Genomic DNA, 17,533 nt, shown 5'->3' with positions numbered 1-17,533 from the left:
TTTGGAACACTTTGGCTTTTGTAGCCCATCCACCACAAGGTTCAACATGTTGTGCATTCTGAGATGCTATTCTGTTCTATAATGGTACAGAGTGGTTATCAGAGTTAACGTAGCCTTTGTCAGCTCGAACCAGTCTGGCCATTCTCCGTTGACCTCTTTCATCAACAAGGCATTTCCAGCTGCAGAACTGCTGCTCACTGTATTTATTTTATTTATTTATTTTTACACCATTCTGAGACTGTTGTGCTTGAAAATACCAGGAGATCAGCAGTTACAGAAATAATCAAGCCCGAAATTACTGAGATCACATTTGTATTCATTGAACTGCTGCCACACGTTTGGTTGATTAAATAATCGCATGAATAAGTAGGTGGACAAGTGTTCCTAATAAAGTGCTCAGCAAGTGTATTTGTTTGGTTTAAAGTTTAATTGCATTAAACTCCGTAGCTTTCACCTATGACTTCAGTATATTGTAAACTCAGCAAAAAAAGAAACGTCCTCTCACAATCAACTGCTTTTATTTTCAGCAAACTTAACATGTGTAAATATTTGTATGAACATAAAAAGATTCAACAACTAAGACATGTGACTAACATAAATGGATTAATGTTTCCCTGAACAAAGGAGGGGTCAAAATCAAAAGTAACAGTCTGTATCTGGTGTGGTCACCAGCTGCATTAAGTACTGTAGTGCATCTCCTCCTCATGGACTGCACCAGACTTGCCAATTCTTTCTGTGAGATGTTACCTCACACTTCCACCAAGGCACTTGCAAGTTCCTGGACATTTCTGGCGGGAATAGCCCTAGCCCTCACCCTCCAATCCAACAGATCCCAGATGATCCGGGCCTTTTGCTGGACATGGCAAAACACTGACATGACTGTCTTGCAGGAAATCACGCACAGAATGAGCAGTATGGCTGGTGGCATTGTCATGCTGGAGGGTCATGTCAGGATGAGCTTGCAGGAAGGGTACCACATGAGGGAGGAGGATGTCTTCCCTGTAACGCAGAGCGTTGAGATTGCCTGCAGTGACAACAAGCTCAGTCCGATGACACACCACCCCCGAGACCATGACGGACCCTCCACCTTCAAATCGATCCCGCTCCAGAGTACAGGCCTTGGTGTAACGCTCGTTCCTCACGATAAATGCGAGTCGACCATCACCCACCCATCAAGGCACGTTCACATAGATGAGCTGTGACCTTAAGGTCGCAGCTCATCTGTCTGTAAGCTGTAAGTGTCTTAAAGACTGTTCCACAGGTGTGTGTTCATTAATTGTTTATGGTTCACTGAACAAGCATGGAAAACATTGTTTAAACCATTTACAATAAAGATCTGTTAAGCTATTTTGATTTTTTTACAAAATTATCTTTACAATACAGTGTTCTGAAAAAGGGATGTTTCTTTTATTGCTGAGTTTATACATTTGTTAGGGGAGCATTTCACAGTTCCAGCACATAGACACGTACAAACCCTCTCAATTTCACCTATAAAGACACTGATATCCCTGCAGTTACTTGATTTACATGATATCAGTTACAGATGAAGTGAAGATGAAAATAATACACAGAGACACATAAGTACAGAGTGTAAGAGTGAGAGAGAGACCAGTGAATAAGAAGAAGAATCTATGTAGATAATGAATGTTGTCCAGAAGTGCACTGAACCCCACTGATTCCCACTGAAATGTGATGAAGAACAGATAGGAGCTGTGATCATGTAGTGACATTCAGACTCTTGTGTAGTCTCTCTGTGCACTGGCCGACCACTGTTAACACTGCACAGCCCTCTGAGACACAGCTGTAAGTATTTGCTCTGTCTCTGTGAAATCAGTCAAGTCTTAAGAGGATTATTCAAAGTTGGAAAATGAACCCTCTGATTGTAAAATCTCCAATAACAAGTGCACACTTTTATATGTGCTCATCAGCCTTTGTAGAAATTGCAGTGGAAAAGGCATAGTAATGGACCAATAGGATGTGGTTTAGGGATGGGACTGATGTGATTGGTTGAAAAGCACTACAGACACATGGAACAGCCAAAGACTCACCAGACCAGCACATGCACACAGCAAATGTAACTACCTTATGTCTCATACACACACACACACACACACACACACATTGACGTATCATTATCGCACAGAAGAGCAGATAAACGCTAAAGCACATCACGTCACAAAGCACGAGTGTTTCTGTTTAAATGCAAAATGTGTGAATGAATTGACAAGGTGTGAAATTAAGGGAATACACTTTCTCTCTCTCTCACTCTCTCTTATTAGAGGGCAACAATGACAACCCACTGACCTTGGTTTCCAAAAGTATTATACTCAAGTTTAGACAACATGAACACACCAGCGTGCAGATAATAGTGAGCTGGTTCAAATTTACCTACATCTGTACGATTGTTCATGTAGAGACATTTTCCAAGACCATGTCATGGGATATTTTGTTTTTGTTTAATTAGTCAACAAAAGTAATCAAATCTACTCAACTATTGTCTTAAGTGCCCATTCACTCTAATACACTGCTTCACTCATGTGCCTTCTGCAGTGAAAGCCATTCACACATCTGCCCAAAATAAGACATGCCAATCATCATTCCTTTGTCTGTATTCTTCCCATCAACACTCTTTTATACACCAGTCTTTGCAGTTGTATTAGTGTTATCATAAATTACAATAACAGAGTGTTATCTGTGCATAATATGGCCGTGTATAGCGTGTTAGTGCATTTGGGTCATGAAATGGCAAATTGCGTATTTTCTACTGCACATGTTCCTTTAAATCATCACCGAGTGGTTATAACAGCATCTTTTGCTGATCTAGTGTGAATTCAACTCATAGACTGAGGCATAAAATCATTGATAACACATTTTAAAGTCACATTGGTTAAGGTTTAACTGATCATCCTCATATTTAAATTTGTACTTCTAAATGCTTTCCACAATTGGTGTCTGAATGTTCGCAAACAGTATACCACTGCTCGGCTGTTTTGAACTTCTTTTTACCCTTGAACGAAGAACTTCTCCAGAAGTATATCGGGCCTTGAGGCTGTCATGTTGCCTAACATGTCCTTTCGCTTTCCACAGAAGAAAATAAGTAATTCTGGGTTTGAATAACATGGGGGTGAGTGACAGAATTGTCATTAATGGGTGAACTATCACTTTAACAACTTTGGAAATCATGACAGGTAGTGTATGTCTTGAAAGGTATTTACATTATAACTAAAAATGTATTTATCTATGGAAGAAAAAAAAATGTTTACTTCCTGAACTTTACTGTTGCGCTAGAGTAGTCCTTGTATGTTCTATGCCTTTGCCTGAAAGTTAAAGGAGGAATGTTCTTTTCACATTCACACTCTAATGTTCATTGATGTCTCTCTGTACCTCTCTCATGCCTGAGTGAATTTTTGAACGAGGACAGACAGTACACACCACAATTCTTCCTTTATATGCCTTTCACCTCAGTGTATAAGACAGGCAGACTGAGAGCGAGAGAGAGAGAGAGCCAGGAGGAGAGAGACAGTTATAGAAAGAATGGTGAGTGGATTACAGTGGACATATTGACATGTGTGAGTGATGTTATTGATGGAGCGATCAGAGATATAGCATTTTTGTTGGGTAGAGCCATTCAGTGTGTGGACAGATCTTATTTCAAGCCCATCCATGTCATTTAAAATCAATGAAAATCAAAACAGACCCCATTTACTTTCTTAATGCACCTTCCTGATATTATTGTGAAGGATACATTGGTACCAATTGTCCCTTTGTTAAGCTCCACCCTCACCCTGACAAGCTTTGCAGAACTTCCCATAGGAATAAATGGGAGATTGCCGTGAAAGGTGCAGGTTTTTGCAAAATATTATTATTCATGTAAATGATAATATTCTTATATGGGCTGGAAAGAAGAGTGACATTGTAAAGCCAATTATCTGAATTTTTCTTGTAATATGTAATTTGATTAAAAACTGTGGAGACTGTGAATCAGAATAAAGGCAAATGATTATCTCAGTCACTTGAATTGAGAAAAGTGTAATTTAATAGTGATTAAAAACCTGATGTAAGTGAACAGAACTGCTCAACGTCTCACTAAGAATGCTATGCTTAGTGAAGGGTCAGTTGCCAAAAATCTATTTAGGCATTGTTTTAGCAAACTTACATTCAGGTCTGGCTCCATTCTGATTTATAATACCCACTTTTCATGATCCTGTTAATTCCAGATAGATAAAATAGAGTCCTGCCCAACATTTTACCTGCTGAATATCCTGTTTCACTCTAAATACGTCACATTATGGAAGTCAAATAGGTTGCGAACAGCAATTCATGTTGACTTTAAAGAGCAGTGATCTCCCTCTCTTGGCTACTGTAGAAAGACTGTGTGATCTCTCTCTCACTCACTCACTCACTCACTCACTCACTCACTCACTCACTCACTCACTCACTCACTCACTCACTCACTCACTCAGCCTATAAATAGTCGTCCCTCTGTTTATTTAAAAAGGAGAATGCTAAAGACTGAACCAACTACAGGCCAAACAACATGGTATGAAAGACAGGAAAAGAGAGAGAGAGAGAGAGAGAACCAAGAACCTCAAAATAGTGAAAGTGTGTGTGAGAGAACAAGAGAGAGAAAGAGTCTTTGTGAAAGTGCATTTGCATCCGTTTAAAAGAATATGTGTATCTGGGCTTGCCTCCATGAGAAGAGGACAGACTTGGTGTTTGTGTGATTGTGTTTGCTGCAGCTAACAAGCACACAGGGGAGCTGAGGGATTTCAGGCTCATGAATATTTGAGCATGTGAGAGAGACTGTCCATGGGCACAGCGTATATATACAGCGTATATATATACTGTATGTGTGCATGCGTAGTTTCCCCCCTAGCTAATAATAGCGCTTTGAGCCGTAATGGCTACTCAGCCAGATCCTTAATGCAACAAGGAGCTCTTGCAAAACCAGAAACTGAGAATTAGCACCAGAAAAATACACCATAAAAGTCTCACAAACTGTGAATTTTATCACATGAGGTTTAAAAGGAATAGTTTGCGGATAAATTTGTAATTCTGTCATCATTTACTCACCCACATGTCAGCTTTCAAATGAAGTCAGTGAATGATGTCAGTTTTTGATGTCATAACATTATAAATGACGTTTGATGTTATCGATACCCAACATGCAGCATAGTCAACATACTTGATTTAAGAGCTGTAGCACATGAAATATATTATTAGTGAATAATGACGTACATTTTGGTCTGTTCAACACACAAAGTTAGCGTATGGCTTCAGAACATTTGGAATATATCGCCTAAGTCATGTGGACTACTTTATAATGCTTTTATTTAATAATTTTTTGGTACCAAAGAAAGGAACATTCCAGGTTAAATTAAAGTGAACCTCAACTGACAGCATTTGTGGCATAATATTACCCACAGCAAACAATTTCAACTTGACTTCTTAAAAAAAGCAAAAATCGAGGTTACAGTGAGGCACTTACAATGGAAGTGAATGGGGCCAATTTTTAAATGCAGAAATGTGACGCTTATAATTTTATAAAACCACAAACATTAATTCTTCTGATAAAAGTAATGTTATTTTAGCTGTATTTGTTTAAATCGTTGTTTTAGGTTGTCATGGCAACAAACTATTCAGAAATTGTTCAGAAAATACATTTTGGGGTGAACTATACCTTTAAATCTGTGATGGTAATTGTAAGAATTTGAAGTACCATAGTATGCAGGTGAAATAATATAGTACGTCCATCTATGCCTGAAAGTTTGAATGCAAGTGAGTGTCTTTTACCTCATGTATTTTACATGCTTGGTGTGCAATGTAGGCTTTGTTGCATGTCTGTGCTCTCTGACTAACAGCATTTCTATAGATACATCACTACTTTATCTGTCAAATTGATCCACAGACACACTAAGAGCACATTTAACATTGCAGCGAGGTGCACAACTAAAGAATAATAAGTACCTAGATCTTATAGTCTGAACATCCAACACAATATATAATGCATATATAAAGTAGGCCAACACTTCTTTCTAGATCAGTGTGCAACCTCTGTTTTATTGTCAAACAGTGTTAAATCGTAATAATTGTCAGTGGTTTAGGAATCAGACTAAGACTCCAAGACCATCCTTTCAATCTAAAAAAAACTCACTACTATTAAATTATTTGTTATGGTGAGGATTTAGTTTAAGCGGCTCAGAAAGACTCTCCTCAAAGAGTTCACTGAAAAAAAAAAAGAAAAAAATCCAGGCTGATAATTTCCAGGTCAGTTGTAGTTCATAGCGTTGAAACAGTTGTTTCATCTCTGCTTCAATGGTTAAAGACAATAAAACAAGTACATTTTGAGCCAGATCCACTAAATGTGATAAGTAGAGTTGTAAAACAGGAAAAGGCGAAGGGCACACTCACAAACCTATCGGTTCGGAGTGGAACCCTTTGATAGAATAGATTGCCCTTCAAAGGTCTCTGCATTGTTCTGTCTTTTCTGAGTGCTGAACCAAAACAGTTATTCACTCCAATTTAAATTTACCTCTAATTTAGATTAAAGCTCTAATTACTTTCTGATCACTCTTTTAATATAATCTTTTAAGTTATTGATTACTCTGAATCATCCTAACTTTCATTATCTTTTCATTCGGGTCCCTATTTTCACTTAGAGTCATATGCTGGCCGATTAATTACATAGCTCACGGACACAAAATCGCCAGTCTGTTCATAGTCAGTGGTTGTAGGGTTTACTAATATCATCTGATTCGGCTGCCTACTGCTTGCTCATAACCAGATGATAGTCACGTTTCATACAACTTGCTAAGACAGAGATAAGCACTGACTGGTAGCCTTACGTGGTTTTCTCCTATTCATAAACTCCAGTAATGTCATTATGCTGGACATACGTTTGTGGTAATAAAAGGCGTTCCTCTAATCTACCGGTGATAAATTATTTCGGAGGAACACAGAATAAATCAAAAAGTAACAATTTATTTGCTGGGTAAGATTTAAAATGTAAATTACAAAATGCAATTTTACATATGATCAGAATAAACAAACATTCCTAAAAATAAAAGACAAATCAAAGAAAACCATACCTGAACATGGAAAAAACAACATGCAATTGCAAAGCATGGGAGATCTAAATGCAGATTGCTAATATTAAAATTACACATATCAATGTGTGGGATCGTCTGACTACAGAGAACCCTGATTCCTTTGTCATCTCTCCTTAAATACAAAGTGATTCTATTGTTATTTCAGATGTGTATGTTTGATATTATCCAGGTTTTGGTTTACAATTTAGGGGTTTGAAACTTGTGATTAAGTATTTTGATGTTAACAAAGAATGCATCTAATCTGCATACAGAGATGCACTCTCTGTGAGAGACCTGCGAGGGGTTATGCCTCTGATAGAATACAGTATTTTATTAAGTTCTTAAATCTTACTTGTGATTTGACTTTGCTGAAAGGCAATGAGACAGTCGCACTGTTACCTCTTGAGTGATACCAAACATGTATGATCAAAAAACACTTTTACATTACAGAACAGTGTAAGTCATTCATTAATTTTAGGTGACTCTAAAATTACTTGAAGTAAGGTATGTAAGAGAGGGGTGCAGATGTGGGTGAGAACTGAATTTTATGGTCCTTGCTCAGTACGGTGTTGTGGCAGGGCGGAGGGTGGGGCCGGGTCGTGATCCTACACACCTGGTCCCGTATTAGGCTAATCAAGCCTTCGAGAGGGATAAAGGTCCCTGCAGAGGATCGTGCGGGAGAGAGAGATCGTTTACGGACACGTCCGTCATGTGTGTGTTTATGTTGTCTTTTAAGTTTATAATTAAAACTATTATTTATATTGTCAAGCCGGTTCTCGCCTCCTCCTTTCCATTGACCCCTTTACAGGTGTGTTTTGTCATGTGGAGAGGTTCTTCTGTGTGAGAGTTTATATGACTTGGTTCTCGCAGAGTTGCATAGTCATCTTAGTGCTAGCAGCCTTAAAGTGTAATTACTGTATATACTTTTCATACACTCTTTGCATTAATCATCTCATCTCTTCATATTCAAGAAAACATTTATATCTCAAAGGCGTCTTTACAGCCAAGTTAAGCCATCTCCGTGCCTGCTCACAATTCTGTGTAAAGATGCAATGGTGCATAAAAGCCAGACTAAATTATGCCTGCTCTGACCCACCTCAGCCCCAAGTAACAGTTCTTCTGATGCTGCTTTGGTTCTGTGTAAATGAAATGCAGTATCAGAGAAGCCTTAAACAGCCTTAAACATCTACTCCAGGTTACCTAAAATCTTTCCAGCAGAGCTACGTTCCCACCAGAAGCCTGTTTTCTGCAAACGAGCAGCACCTTGTCGTACTAAACACAAGAGGCACCAAATCATTTCCCCGGACTTTCGGCTTCAATTTACCTCTTTGGTGGAACAGCCTTCCCAACTCCATCAGTGCAGCAGACTCCCTCTCTGTCTTTAAAAAATGGTTTAAGACAAATCTTTCCATGAGCACTTGACCACATATATACAGTGCATCCGGAAATTATTCACGGCGCTTCACATTTTCCACATTTTGTTATGTTACAGCCTTATTACAAAATGGATTAAATTCATTATTTTCCTCAATTCTACAAACAATACCCCATAATAACAACGTGAAAGAAGTTTGTTTGAAGTCTTTCAAATTTATACAAAAAAAAAAAAAACATATGTACATAAATATTCACAGCCTTTGCTCAATACTTTGTTGAAACACCTTTGGCACCAATTACAGCCTCAAATCTTTTTTTGTATGATGCTACAAGCTTGGCACACCTATTTTTGGGCAGTTTCTCCCATTCCTCTTTGCTGGACCTCTCAAGTGTCAGTGCACAGCCATTTTCAGATCTCTCCAGAGATGTTCAATCGGGTTCAAGTCTGTGCTCTGGCTGGGCCACCCAAGGACATTCACGGAGTTGCCCCGTAGCCACTCCTTTGTTGTCTTGGCTGTGTGCTTAGGGTCGTTGTCCTGTTGGAAGAACCTTCACCCCACTCTGAGGTCCAGAGCTCTCTGGAACAGGTTTTCATCAAGGATGTCTCTGTACATTGCTGCATTCATCTTTCTCTTGATCCTGACTAGTCTCCCAGTTCCTGCCACTGAACAACATCCCCACAGCATGATGTTGCCACCACCATGCTTCACCTTAGGGATGGTATTGCCCAGGTGATGAGCGGTGCCTGGTTTCCTCAAGACATGACGCTTGCCATTCAGGCCAAAGAGTTCAATTTTTGTTTCATCAGACCAGAATATTTTATTTCTCATGGTCTGAGAGTCCTTCAGGTGCCTTTTGCAAACTCCAGGAAAGCTGTCATGTGCCTTTTACTGAGGAGTGGCTTCCATCTGGCCACTCTATCATACAGGACTGATTGGTGGAGTGCTGCAGAGATGGTTGTTCTTGTGGAAGTTTCTCTTCTCTCCACAGAGAAACGTGAAGCTCTGTCAGAGTGACCATCGGGTTCTTGGTCACCTCCCTAACTAAGGCCCTTCTCCCCTGATCGCTCAGTTTGGCCGGTCGGCCAGCTCTAGGAAGAGTCCTGGTGGTTCCAAACTTCTTCCATTTACGGATGATGGAGGCCAATGTTCTCGTTGGGACCTTCAATGCTGCAGAAATTTACATTTACATTTACGCATTTGGCAGACGCTTTTATCCAAAGCATTGCTCATACAGTGCACTTATTACAGGGACAATCCCCCCGGAGCAACCTGGAGTTAAGTGCCTTGCTCAAGGGCCCAACAGTGGCATCTTGGTGGTGCTGGGGCTTGAACCCCCAACCTTCTGGTCAGTAACCCTGAGCCTCAACCACTGAGCCACCACTACAAAAGAAATGTTTCTGTACCCTTCCCCAGATCTGTGCCTCGATACAATCCTGTCTCGGCGGTCTACAGACAATTCCTTGGACTTTGGTTTGTGCTCTGACATGCACTGTTAACTGTGGGACCTTATATAGACAGGTGTGTGCCTTTCCAAATCATGTCCAATCAACTGAATTTACCACAGGTGGAATCCAATCAAGTTTTAGAAACAACTCAAGGATGATCCGTGGAAACAGGATGCACCTGAGCTCAATTTTGAGTGTCATGGCAAAGGCTGTGAATTTATGTACATGTGATTTGTTTCATTTTTTATTTTTAATAAATTTGCAAAGATTTCACACAAACTTCTTTCACATTGTCATTATGGGGTATTGTTTGTAGAATTTTGAGGAAAATAATGAATTTAATCAATTTTGGAATAAGGCTGTAACATAACAAAATGTGGAAAAAGTGAAGCGCTGTGAATACTTTCTGGATGAACTGTATTTATATTATTCTAGTTGCAATATGTTTCGGATAGTATTTTTCTGATGCAACTGAAACTTTGTAATGCAGCAGTTTTCGTACTACTGTCTCCTTTGGATGAATCGTTTATGTTGTATATTTCCTCGCTTTGGATAAAACTTGGATATAAACTTTGTTGTCATGATAGAGCATATATTTCTATATATATTCTTATTTAAGTTTCATACAAAAATAACTTTTTTTATTGATTCCTACATTAAATAAATAAGAGCAAAACATATATACATGGAATAAACATTTAAACCCCACAACCACCCCTCCCCCTCCCAATCCCCAACCCCGCCCTGACCCCCAACAAACATCCCTGTGGTCACATATGAGTATATACACATGAATATAGACACACACGGAAACCTCTGAAAAACAAGAAATAACTTCATATATTTATTTGTTTCATATTTTTATATTAATGATTTTATATTTAAAACATTAATATCATGACATTGTTTATGCAAATGTAATTGTTATGTAAATGTTATGCCACCTCTGAGCAGCATTAAACAGTCTGTGTAAATACACCTAAATCCCTGTTCAGATGCAGCTTATGTGCCACCCTTGGAATGTAAATATGGCTTTATATAAATACAGCACATCTATAAAATGGCTAAAGGCCAAACTCAACAAACCTGAGACATAACTGACCAGATTACATTTAGTTACATTAATTAGCCTAAATTGAATTATATATATTATATTGACCTTTAAAATTTGTAATAGTGGTTGGAATATGAGTTTGTCCTTTTTTATGTAAATACTTTTAATTTAGGTTTGATAGAAGTCTGAACTGTCATACTGAGGTGAAGTTTCAATAGTCCCACTGTCCTACATGAGGAGTTTATTAGAGAGGTGAACAATGCCTAAATATTGAGCCATACTCTGTGACTTAGAACAGTGAGACATGCCAATGAGGAAGACAAAAACAAGGGAAAGTGAAACATGCAGACAGAGAAAAAGATTACGATAATTATGGTTTTATGAACATCATTCTAATATTTTAAAAGATTTAGTAGGCCAAGAAGTGATACTTTATTATAATTGCTTAATTGTAAAAAACATATATATATTTGTTTGTTTTATTGTGTGTGTTGCGTGTTTGTTTGATCGCTGCGCGTTTGTGTATGCAGAGACATCCAGGCGCTGTCACACCCATGGCCTGCTGTCTCTTCACCTCCAATTCATCATCATCATCTTTTATCCCCGGCGGTGATTACAGACGGACCTTGCCACTAAAATACACTATAAGAAATGTTAAAAGTCCGAATTTACCTGTCGATGCAGTTTCCATGGCAACGTCGCTTCCTTCAAAGGGATGGAATTGTTGCTTGGGCGAGTTCGTCGTCTCCCAGCTCTTCGCGTCCAGATCGTCCCGCATCCCGTCGAAACGGGGCCCTCTGTTCCCAAACATCCCGTTCTTCTCCTCCTCCTCCTCTCCGAACCATTTCTCATCCAAACCCGGCCCCTCGCTCGAATTAGCGGACATGATTACAATAATTGCACACAGAGATCACGGCGCAGTAGGTTTGCTCCGCGGCGAGACTGCTTCTTTGAAATTGAAGGAGGAATTCAAAGATGTGACGCTTAATATGGCCGATCCTAACCAATGCTTCCCGTCTCGCGGCAGCGCATCCAGTGGGGCTTGATGTGTTTGGTTCAGTGTCTCGGAGCTGACGTCACTGTATCTGTGCGGCTCGCGTTTGGCACGGATTTAGGACGGAGAGAGAGCGACATTCCTGTTAGAGAACGGTCCGAGTGCGCGCGCCGCCACACAACGGGCGTGGTCCATACTATATCAGTTTAATACACACGCGACATTTAAACTTTTTCAGTAACTCAAGCACTAACGCATTCATACGAGGAAAATTCCACAAGAAACATCCGATTTAAATATCATTAAGAAAAAAATTAATGTGTGGGTAATAATGCGACTTTAAGCATTTGATGTTGTTTACGGCTCCGGATGTTGTAAAACATAGGAGCCGGTTGCACCGTGTTGAATGCCCATATGAATGAATTGGTGACGGTGTTTTAGCTCCATCTGCTGGAGGGAAAAGTCACATTCCAAAAGCCTTCCTTAGCAACGACGACACACGCTTCCTTGGCAACGGACTGGTGTAAACATTACAGTGAGCAAATTGAAAAGGATAATCACTACAAATGCAGCTCGATCCTGGAGGGTTGATATGTTTTATTGTAGAAGGTATGTTAAACACTTAACAGGCATCATTCATCTGTTGAACTGTATGGAACAAAGGGTTTATTCATCTGTTGGATTTGTTGTGCTAATTGATGGTGTGTGAAGGAATTTGACTTGGGCAGTTCACATGCTGGGCTATAGCCATATGTATACAAAGAGGTGAGTTTTTGATGATAATAATACACATTTAGAAAATGAATATGCAGAAATATGCATTTTTGTGTGGGATATTTAGTTTGAACAAAATTGAGCATTGTTTTTGTAGGTGTTATTTTTATTCTTATTATTATTTAGTATGAACTTCATATACTACTGACAGATGTGTGAAGTTTCCATATTTATGATAGCTTTTATAGCCTAATAATGTTAACTACTACAGTTGAATCTAAAGTTTACATACACCATAGCCAATACATTTAAACTCAGTTTTTCACAATTTCTGACATTTAATTGTAGAAAACATTCCCTGTCTTTGGTCAGTTAGGATAACTGATTAATTTTACTAATGTGAAAAGTCAGAATAATAGTAGAGAGAATTATTTATTTCAGCTTTTATTTCTTACATCACATTTTCCAGTGGGTCAGAAGTTTACATACACTTTGTTAGTATTTGGTAGCATTGCCTTTAAATTGTTTAATTTGGGTAAAAATTATTGCGTAGCCTTCCACAAGCTTAATAAGTCTAGACAGAACTGGTGTAACTGAGTCAGGTTTGTAGGCCTTCTTGATCGCACATGATTTTTCAGTTCTGCCCACAAATTTTTGGATTTGGACTGAGATCAGGGCTTTGTGATGGCCACTCCAATACCTTGACTTTGTTGTCCTTAAGCCATTTTGCCACAACTTTGGAGGTATGATTGTGGTCATTGTCCATTTGGAAGACCCATTTGTGACAGAGCTTTAACTTCATGGCTGATATCTTGAGATGTTGCTTCAATATATCCACATGAATGTCCTTCATCATGATGCCATATATTTTGTGAAGTGCACCAGTCCCTCCTGCAGCAAAGCACTCCCACAACATGATGCTGTCACTCCCATGCTTCACGGTTGGGATGGTGCTCTTCGGCTTGCAAGCCTCACCCTTTTTCCTCCAAACATAACAATGGTCATTATGGCCAAAATGTAAAATTTTTGTTTCATTAGACCAGAGAACATTTCTCCAAAAAGATCTTTGTCTCCATGTGCATTTTTTGCACTAAACTACGATCATCTCTTGGAGACAGAATGCATCTCATTGCTGAGCGATATGATGCTACGTGGTCCCATGATGTTTATACTTGCATACTATTGTTTGTACAGATGAACGTGGTACCTTCAGGCATTAGAAATTGCTCCCAAGGCTGAACCAGACTTGTGGAGATCAACATTTTTTTTTTCTGAGGTCTTGGCTTATTTCTTTTGATTTTCACATGATGTCAAGCAAAGAGGCACTGAGTTTGAAGGTAGGCATTAAAATACATCCACAGGTACACTTCAAATTCAGTTCACCTCCTATCAGAAGCTAATTGCTAATTGTCTAAAGGCTTGACATACTGTTCTGTAATTTTCCAAGATTCTTAAAGGCACAGTTAATTTAGTGTATGTAAACTTCTGGCTACTGGAATTGTGATATAGTCAATTAAAAGTGAAACAATCTGTCTGTAAACAATTGCTGGAAAAATGACTTGTATCATGCACAAAGTATATGTCCTAAACGACTTGACAAAACTATAGTTTTCTAATATTAAATCTGTGGAGTGTTTTAAAAATATTTGTTTTAATGACTTCAGCCTAAGTGTATGTAAACCTCTGACGTCAACTGTATATAGTAGCTAATTCATTTGACTACTTTTACAAATATCTAAATGTATTGAATTTACTTTTTAATAATTTAACTTCTGTATTAGATTATGTTATTTAATTTTGCATTCAGAATAATATTTATTTGGCACAAAACATTAAAGCGAGACATTAAACAATTAAGGTGACAACATTATACAAATACATTTATACATTTCTAAATATAATTGAACATTGGGAAATAAATTGATACTAAATACAACTAATAAAAATAAGAAAATGCTATTTTTTATACTTGAGTTGAAAAGTTTTTTTCTTTCTGTAAAAAAGAGTGACTGAAATAGTGAACTGTTTATTTGAACTGACGAAAGAACCGATTCACTTAATTGGAGTGCCCAACGCTATATAAAAGTGAATCAGTGGATTTATTAACTGATTAATTTACATGAATGAAGAAAGTGATTCTCTTAAAAGGTTTGGACTGCCCAACATGAGAGAGATGACTGTTTATTTAGGTGAGCACATTTGAGTTCGACCAAGGCTCACTCGGCAATTGTTGTAGCGTTTTGTCGCGCTACACAGCTACTTGTGGGAAAAAGTAGCATTACTGGAAATTACTGGATTACTTTTGAAAATAGCTGAACTATTGTCATGCTGCTGAAAACATTTCTGAAACGCCTCCCGTCTACCGTTGGTCAAACAAAGAGATAGTCCCACCCCGACTCACACCAATGGTTAAGTAATGTTGTTGGGGCAGGTCTAAGCATGTATTTCAAAACAAACAGCAATATTCAAAGCGCAATAGAAACAGTATTTACAGTTTTCCAGAAAATGTACCTCTGAATGGCTTACTTATAGTTGTCTCTGCATATTAACAGGAGAAAGTATTTTAACACAGAACAAGATACATACTTGTTCGCACCACTCATCTTTAATATAGTAACGTCGCTACTTGTTAGTTCCTTCCCAACGCTTGTAGTTTCACTTATAGTAAGAATTAGTGACATTTTGAATAGTGTACATTGGTTCATATGAATGTCCATTAAGTCTTTTTATCAATACTGTTTTTAAGGAGATCATGACTCAGAGTGAAAAGCAGAGACTAAATGGAGATGAAGAAATTATAAAAGAGCTGGTAAGATTATAATTGTTTTTTTTTACTGTGATACTTAACGCTTCTTACGACATTATCTTGTGGACTGGTTTTCTAACCCAGGCACCTCCACATGCGCTGGTCAGACAGTCCACCACTTCTGAGGTGTCTCAGATTTGTCCTCTGATTATCTCCTCAGTGTGTGTCTAATGGAGTCTCCTATGAGAAGGTGTCTCAGGAGGCACGTGGTGTAGAGGTTGTGGAGATGTTTTTCTCTGGGTTTCCACGCATGGTGGGTCTTTCTCTCTTCCCCAGACTGTCGAGCCTCACCATCGTAGGCCAGAGCATTAGCTCAATTCAGGGCCTGGACTGCTGTCCACTCATCAGTGAATTATGGATAGTGGAGTGCAAGCTGAATGTAAGTTACAGCACTGACATAAGCATAATACTAATAAGATTTAGATATTCTTATAAATGTGCCGCATCGTATTGAAATACCTCTTCTAATAACAATACTGCTTTTTATGATGTCCTAATTTTAACAAGGACTACCGTGTGATCATTGAGTACATTTGTATTTTTTCTGCAGTCTTGTCCACAATTCTTTGACATTCATTCTGATTGCTATGAACACGTTTTAATCCAGTGGCAGCTGACATGAACAAATACATCAAGTTTATTCAGACATGTCTGATATTGTCTGTTGCAGGAGATTTCAGGCCTACAGAACTGTTTGCAACTACAGAGGCTATTTCTGTATGACAACAACATCCAACAGATCACAAATCTAGAGCTGTTGGGCGAACTTAATGTTTTGTGGCTTAATAAAAACCAGATCTCTGACATACAGGTAGCCTTTGTTTATGACTGGAAATCCTGTGAATTTATTTTCAAATATTTGTGTGTACACCTCAGTGCTTTTGTTTTACAGGGCCTGAGTTCACTTACAAACCTTAAGGAGTTGAATCTTGCCGATAATGTTATTGAAACAATTGGTAGGTTCATTGTAAAACACCACTGTTACTTTATTTTATCTTTAAATATTAAAGGTGCACTCAGTAATTTTTAATATACGTCTTCTTGAACTTACACTAACACCTTGCAGCGTGGATGCAGCATAATTTAAACTCAGAAGTTGCCAGTTCCCAGTTCTGCTGTAGAAATTCAATATCTACTGTCAGCCATGATTAATTTAAAGTCTCCAATAACAGGGTGGTTACTGGGATTAAGTGAGTATTATCAGAGACTATTTAGCAGAGATGAGCCACTTCTCTTAAAATGAATGGGAGAAATTGTAATACCAGTCCCACTTTACAGGTTAAAAAAGCTATTTTAGATACAGAATGCGTATCTGTATTAGCTAATAAATTGTGTTTTCACCCTAATCTGTGGTAAATAAGCACATTTTTTATAATACAAATGTTGTCAGATTTCACTGCTGATTTGAAATTTGTTCTTTGATTGTAATCTTGACCAACCGCTTTGGAGATTTCGGTCTTTCCAAAGTCAAGTAGATAGAAGCTGCACTTTCATGAAGAGAAATAGCTTCCCGGAAGCATTCCAAAGATGGCTACCAATGGACTGACTTGCTAGATAGAATGGTAATATTCAACTGGTCATGTTATCATAACACGGCAGCCCCCATTTGGGGACCCTCTCCATGTAAATTTAAACAGCTTTTATGAAGTTATTGATATGATTTCATTTCATGAAAGTGGTCATTGTTTTATACTTATGTTATAATTACAATGCATTTCTGAAGAAAATATAACTGAGTGCACCTTTAAATATTAATTACATAAAGACATTATAAATGTGTTGCTTTACATTCTAAACTTTAACATGTTTATCTCTGAGGTCATAGTCTGGATCCCAATATCAATTTGCAAAATCTAAATCTCTCTGGGAATAAAATCAGTTCCTTCAAGGTAAGAGAAATATGCCATTATTTGACTAACTTTAATTTACTTTATAATAACATAGTAATGTAATTTTATAAAAAAAGGCATGAAACATTTCAGCAAGGCATTTTCATATGAAGTTATTATTGGTATTTGCTAAGGCAAGTTGCTCATAGAGTTAGACATTTTTC

The 17,533-nt window shown here is 38.2% G+C and overlaps 2 protein-coding genes across 3 annotated transcripts in view; one reads left to right on the top strand and one right to left on the bottom strand.

Annotated features, from left to right (window-relative positions):
• Positions 1-12,301, bottom strand: part of rtn1a (reticulon 1a) — a 38,072-nt gene extending 25,771 nt beyond the window's left edge. Inside the window, exon 1 of the mRNA XM_052151059.1 lies at positions 11,639-12,301. Coding sequence (XP_052007019.1) covers positions 11,639-11,852 — 214 coding nt within the window. The 5' untranslated portion in view covers positions 11,853-12,301. The remainder of the gene's footprint in view (positions 1-11,638) is intronic.
• Positions 12,302-12,489: 188 nt separating this feature from the next.
• The window catches only part of lrrc9 (leucine rich repeat containing 9), a 33,582-nt gene continuing 28,538 nt past the window's right edge, over positions 12,490-17,533 (top strand). The window contains exons 1-6 of one of the 2 annotated variants that reach the window (XM_052151094.1): positions 12,490-12,569; positions 15,424-15,483; positions 15,641-15,859; positions 16,151-16,291; positions 16,373-16,436; positions 17,299-17,369. In XM_052151094.1, the coding sequence (XP_052007054.1) occupies positions 15,427-15,483; positions 15,641-15,859; positions 16,151-16,291; positions 16,373-16,436; positions 17,299-17,369 (552 nt within the window). In that variant the 5' untranslated portion in view covers positions 12,490-12,569; positions 15,424-15,426. Of the gene's footprint in view, positions 12,570-15,420; positions 15,484-15,640; positions 15,860-16,150; positions 16,292-16,372; positions 16,437-17,298; positions 17,370-17,533 lie in introns of both variants that reach the window. The other variant, XM_052151091.1, reaches the window with a different exon arrangement.

Source organism: Xyrauchen texanus, chromosome 20 (assembly GCF_025860055.1).
Source record: "Xyrauchen texanus isolate HMW12.3.18 chromosome 20, RBS_HiC_50CHRs, whole genome shotgun sequence".
In the NCBI taxonomy this organism is placed as follows: Eukaryota; Metazoa; Chordata; class Actinopteri; order Cypriniformes; family Catostomidae; genus Xyrauchen; species Xyrauchen texanus.
The sequence above is the reverse complement of the archived record's forward strand: the minus strand, read 5'-3'. Positions and strand labels throughout refer to the sequence as shown.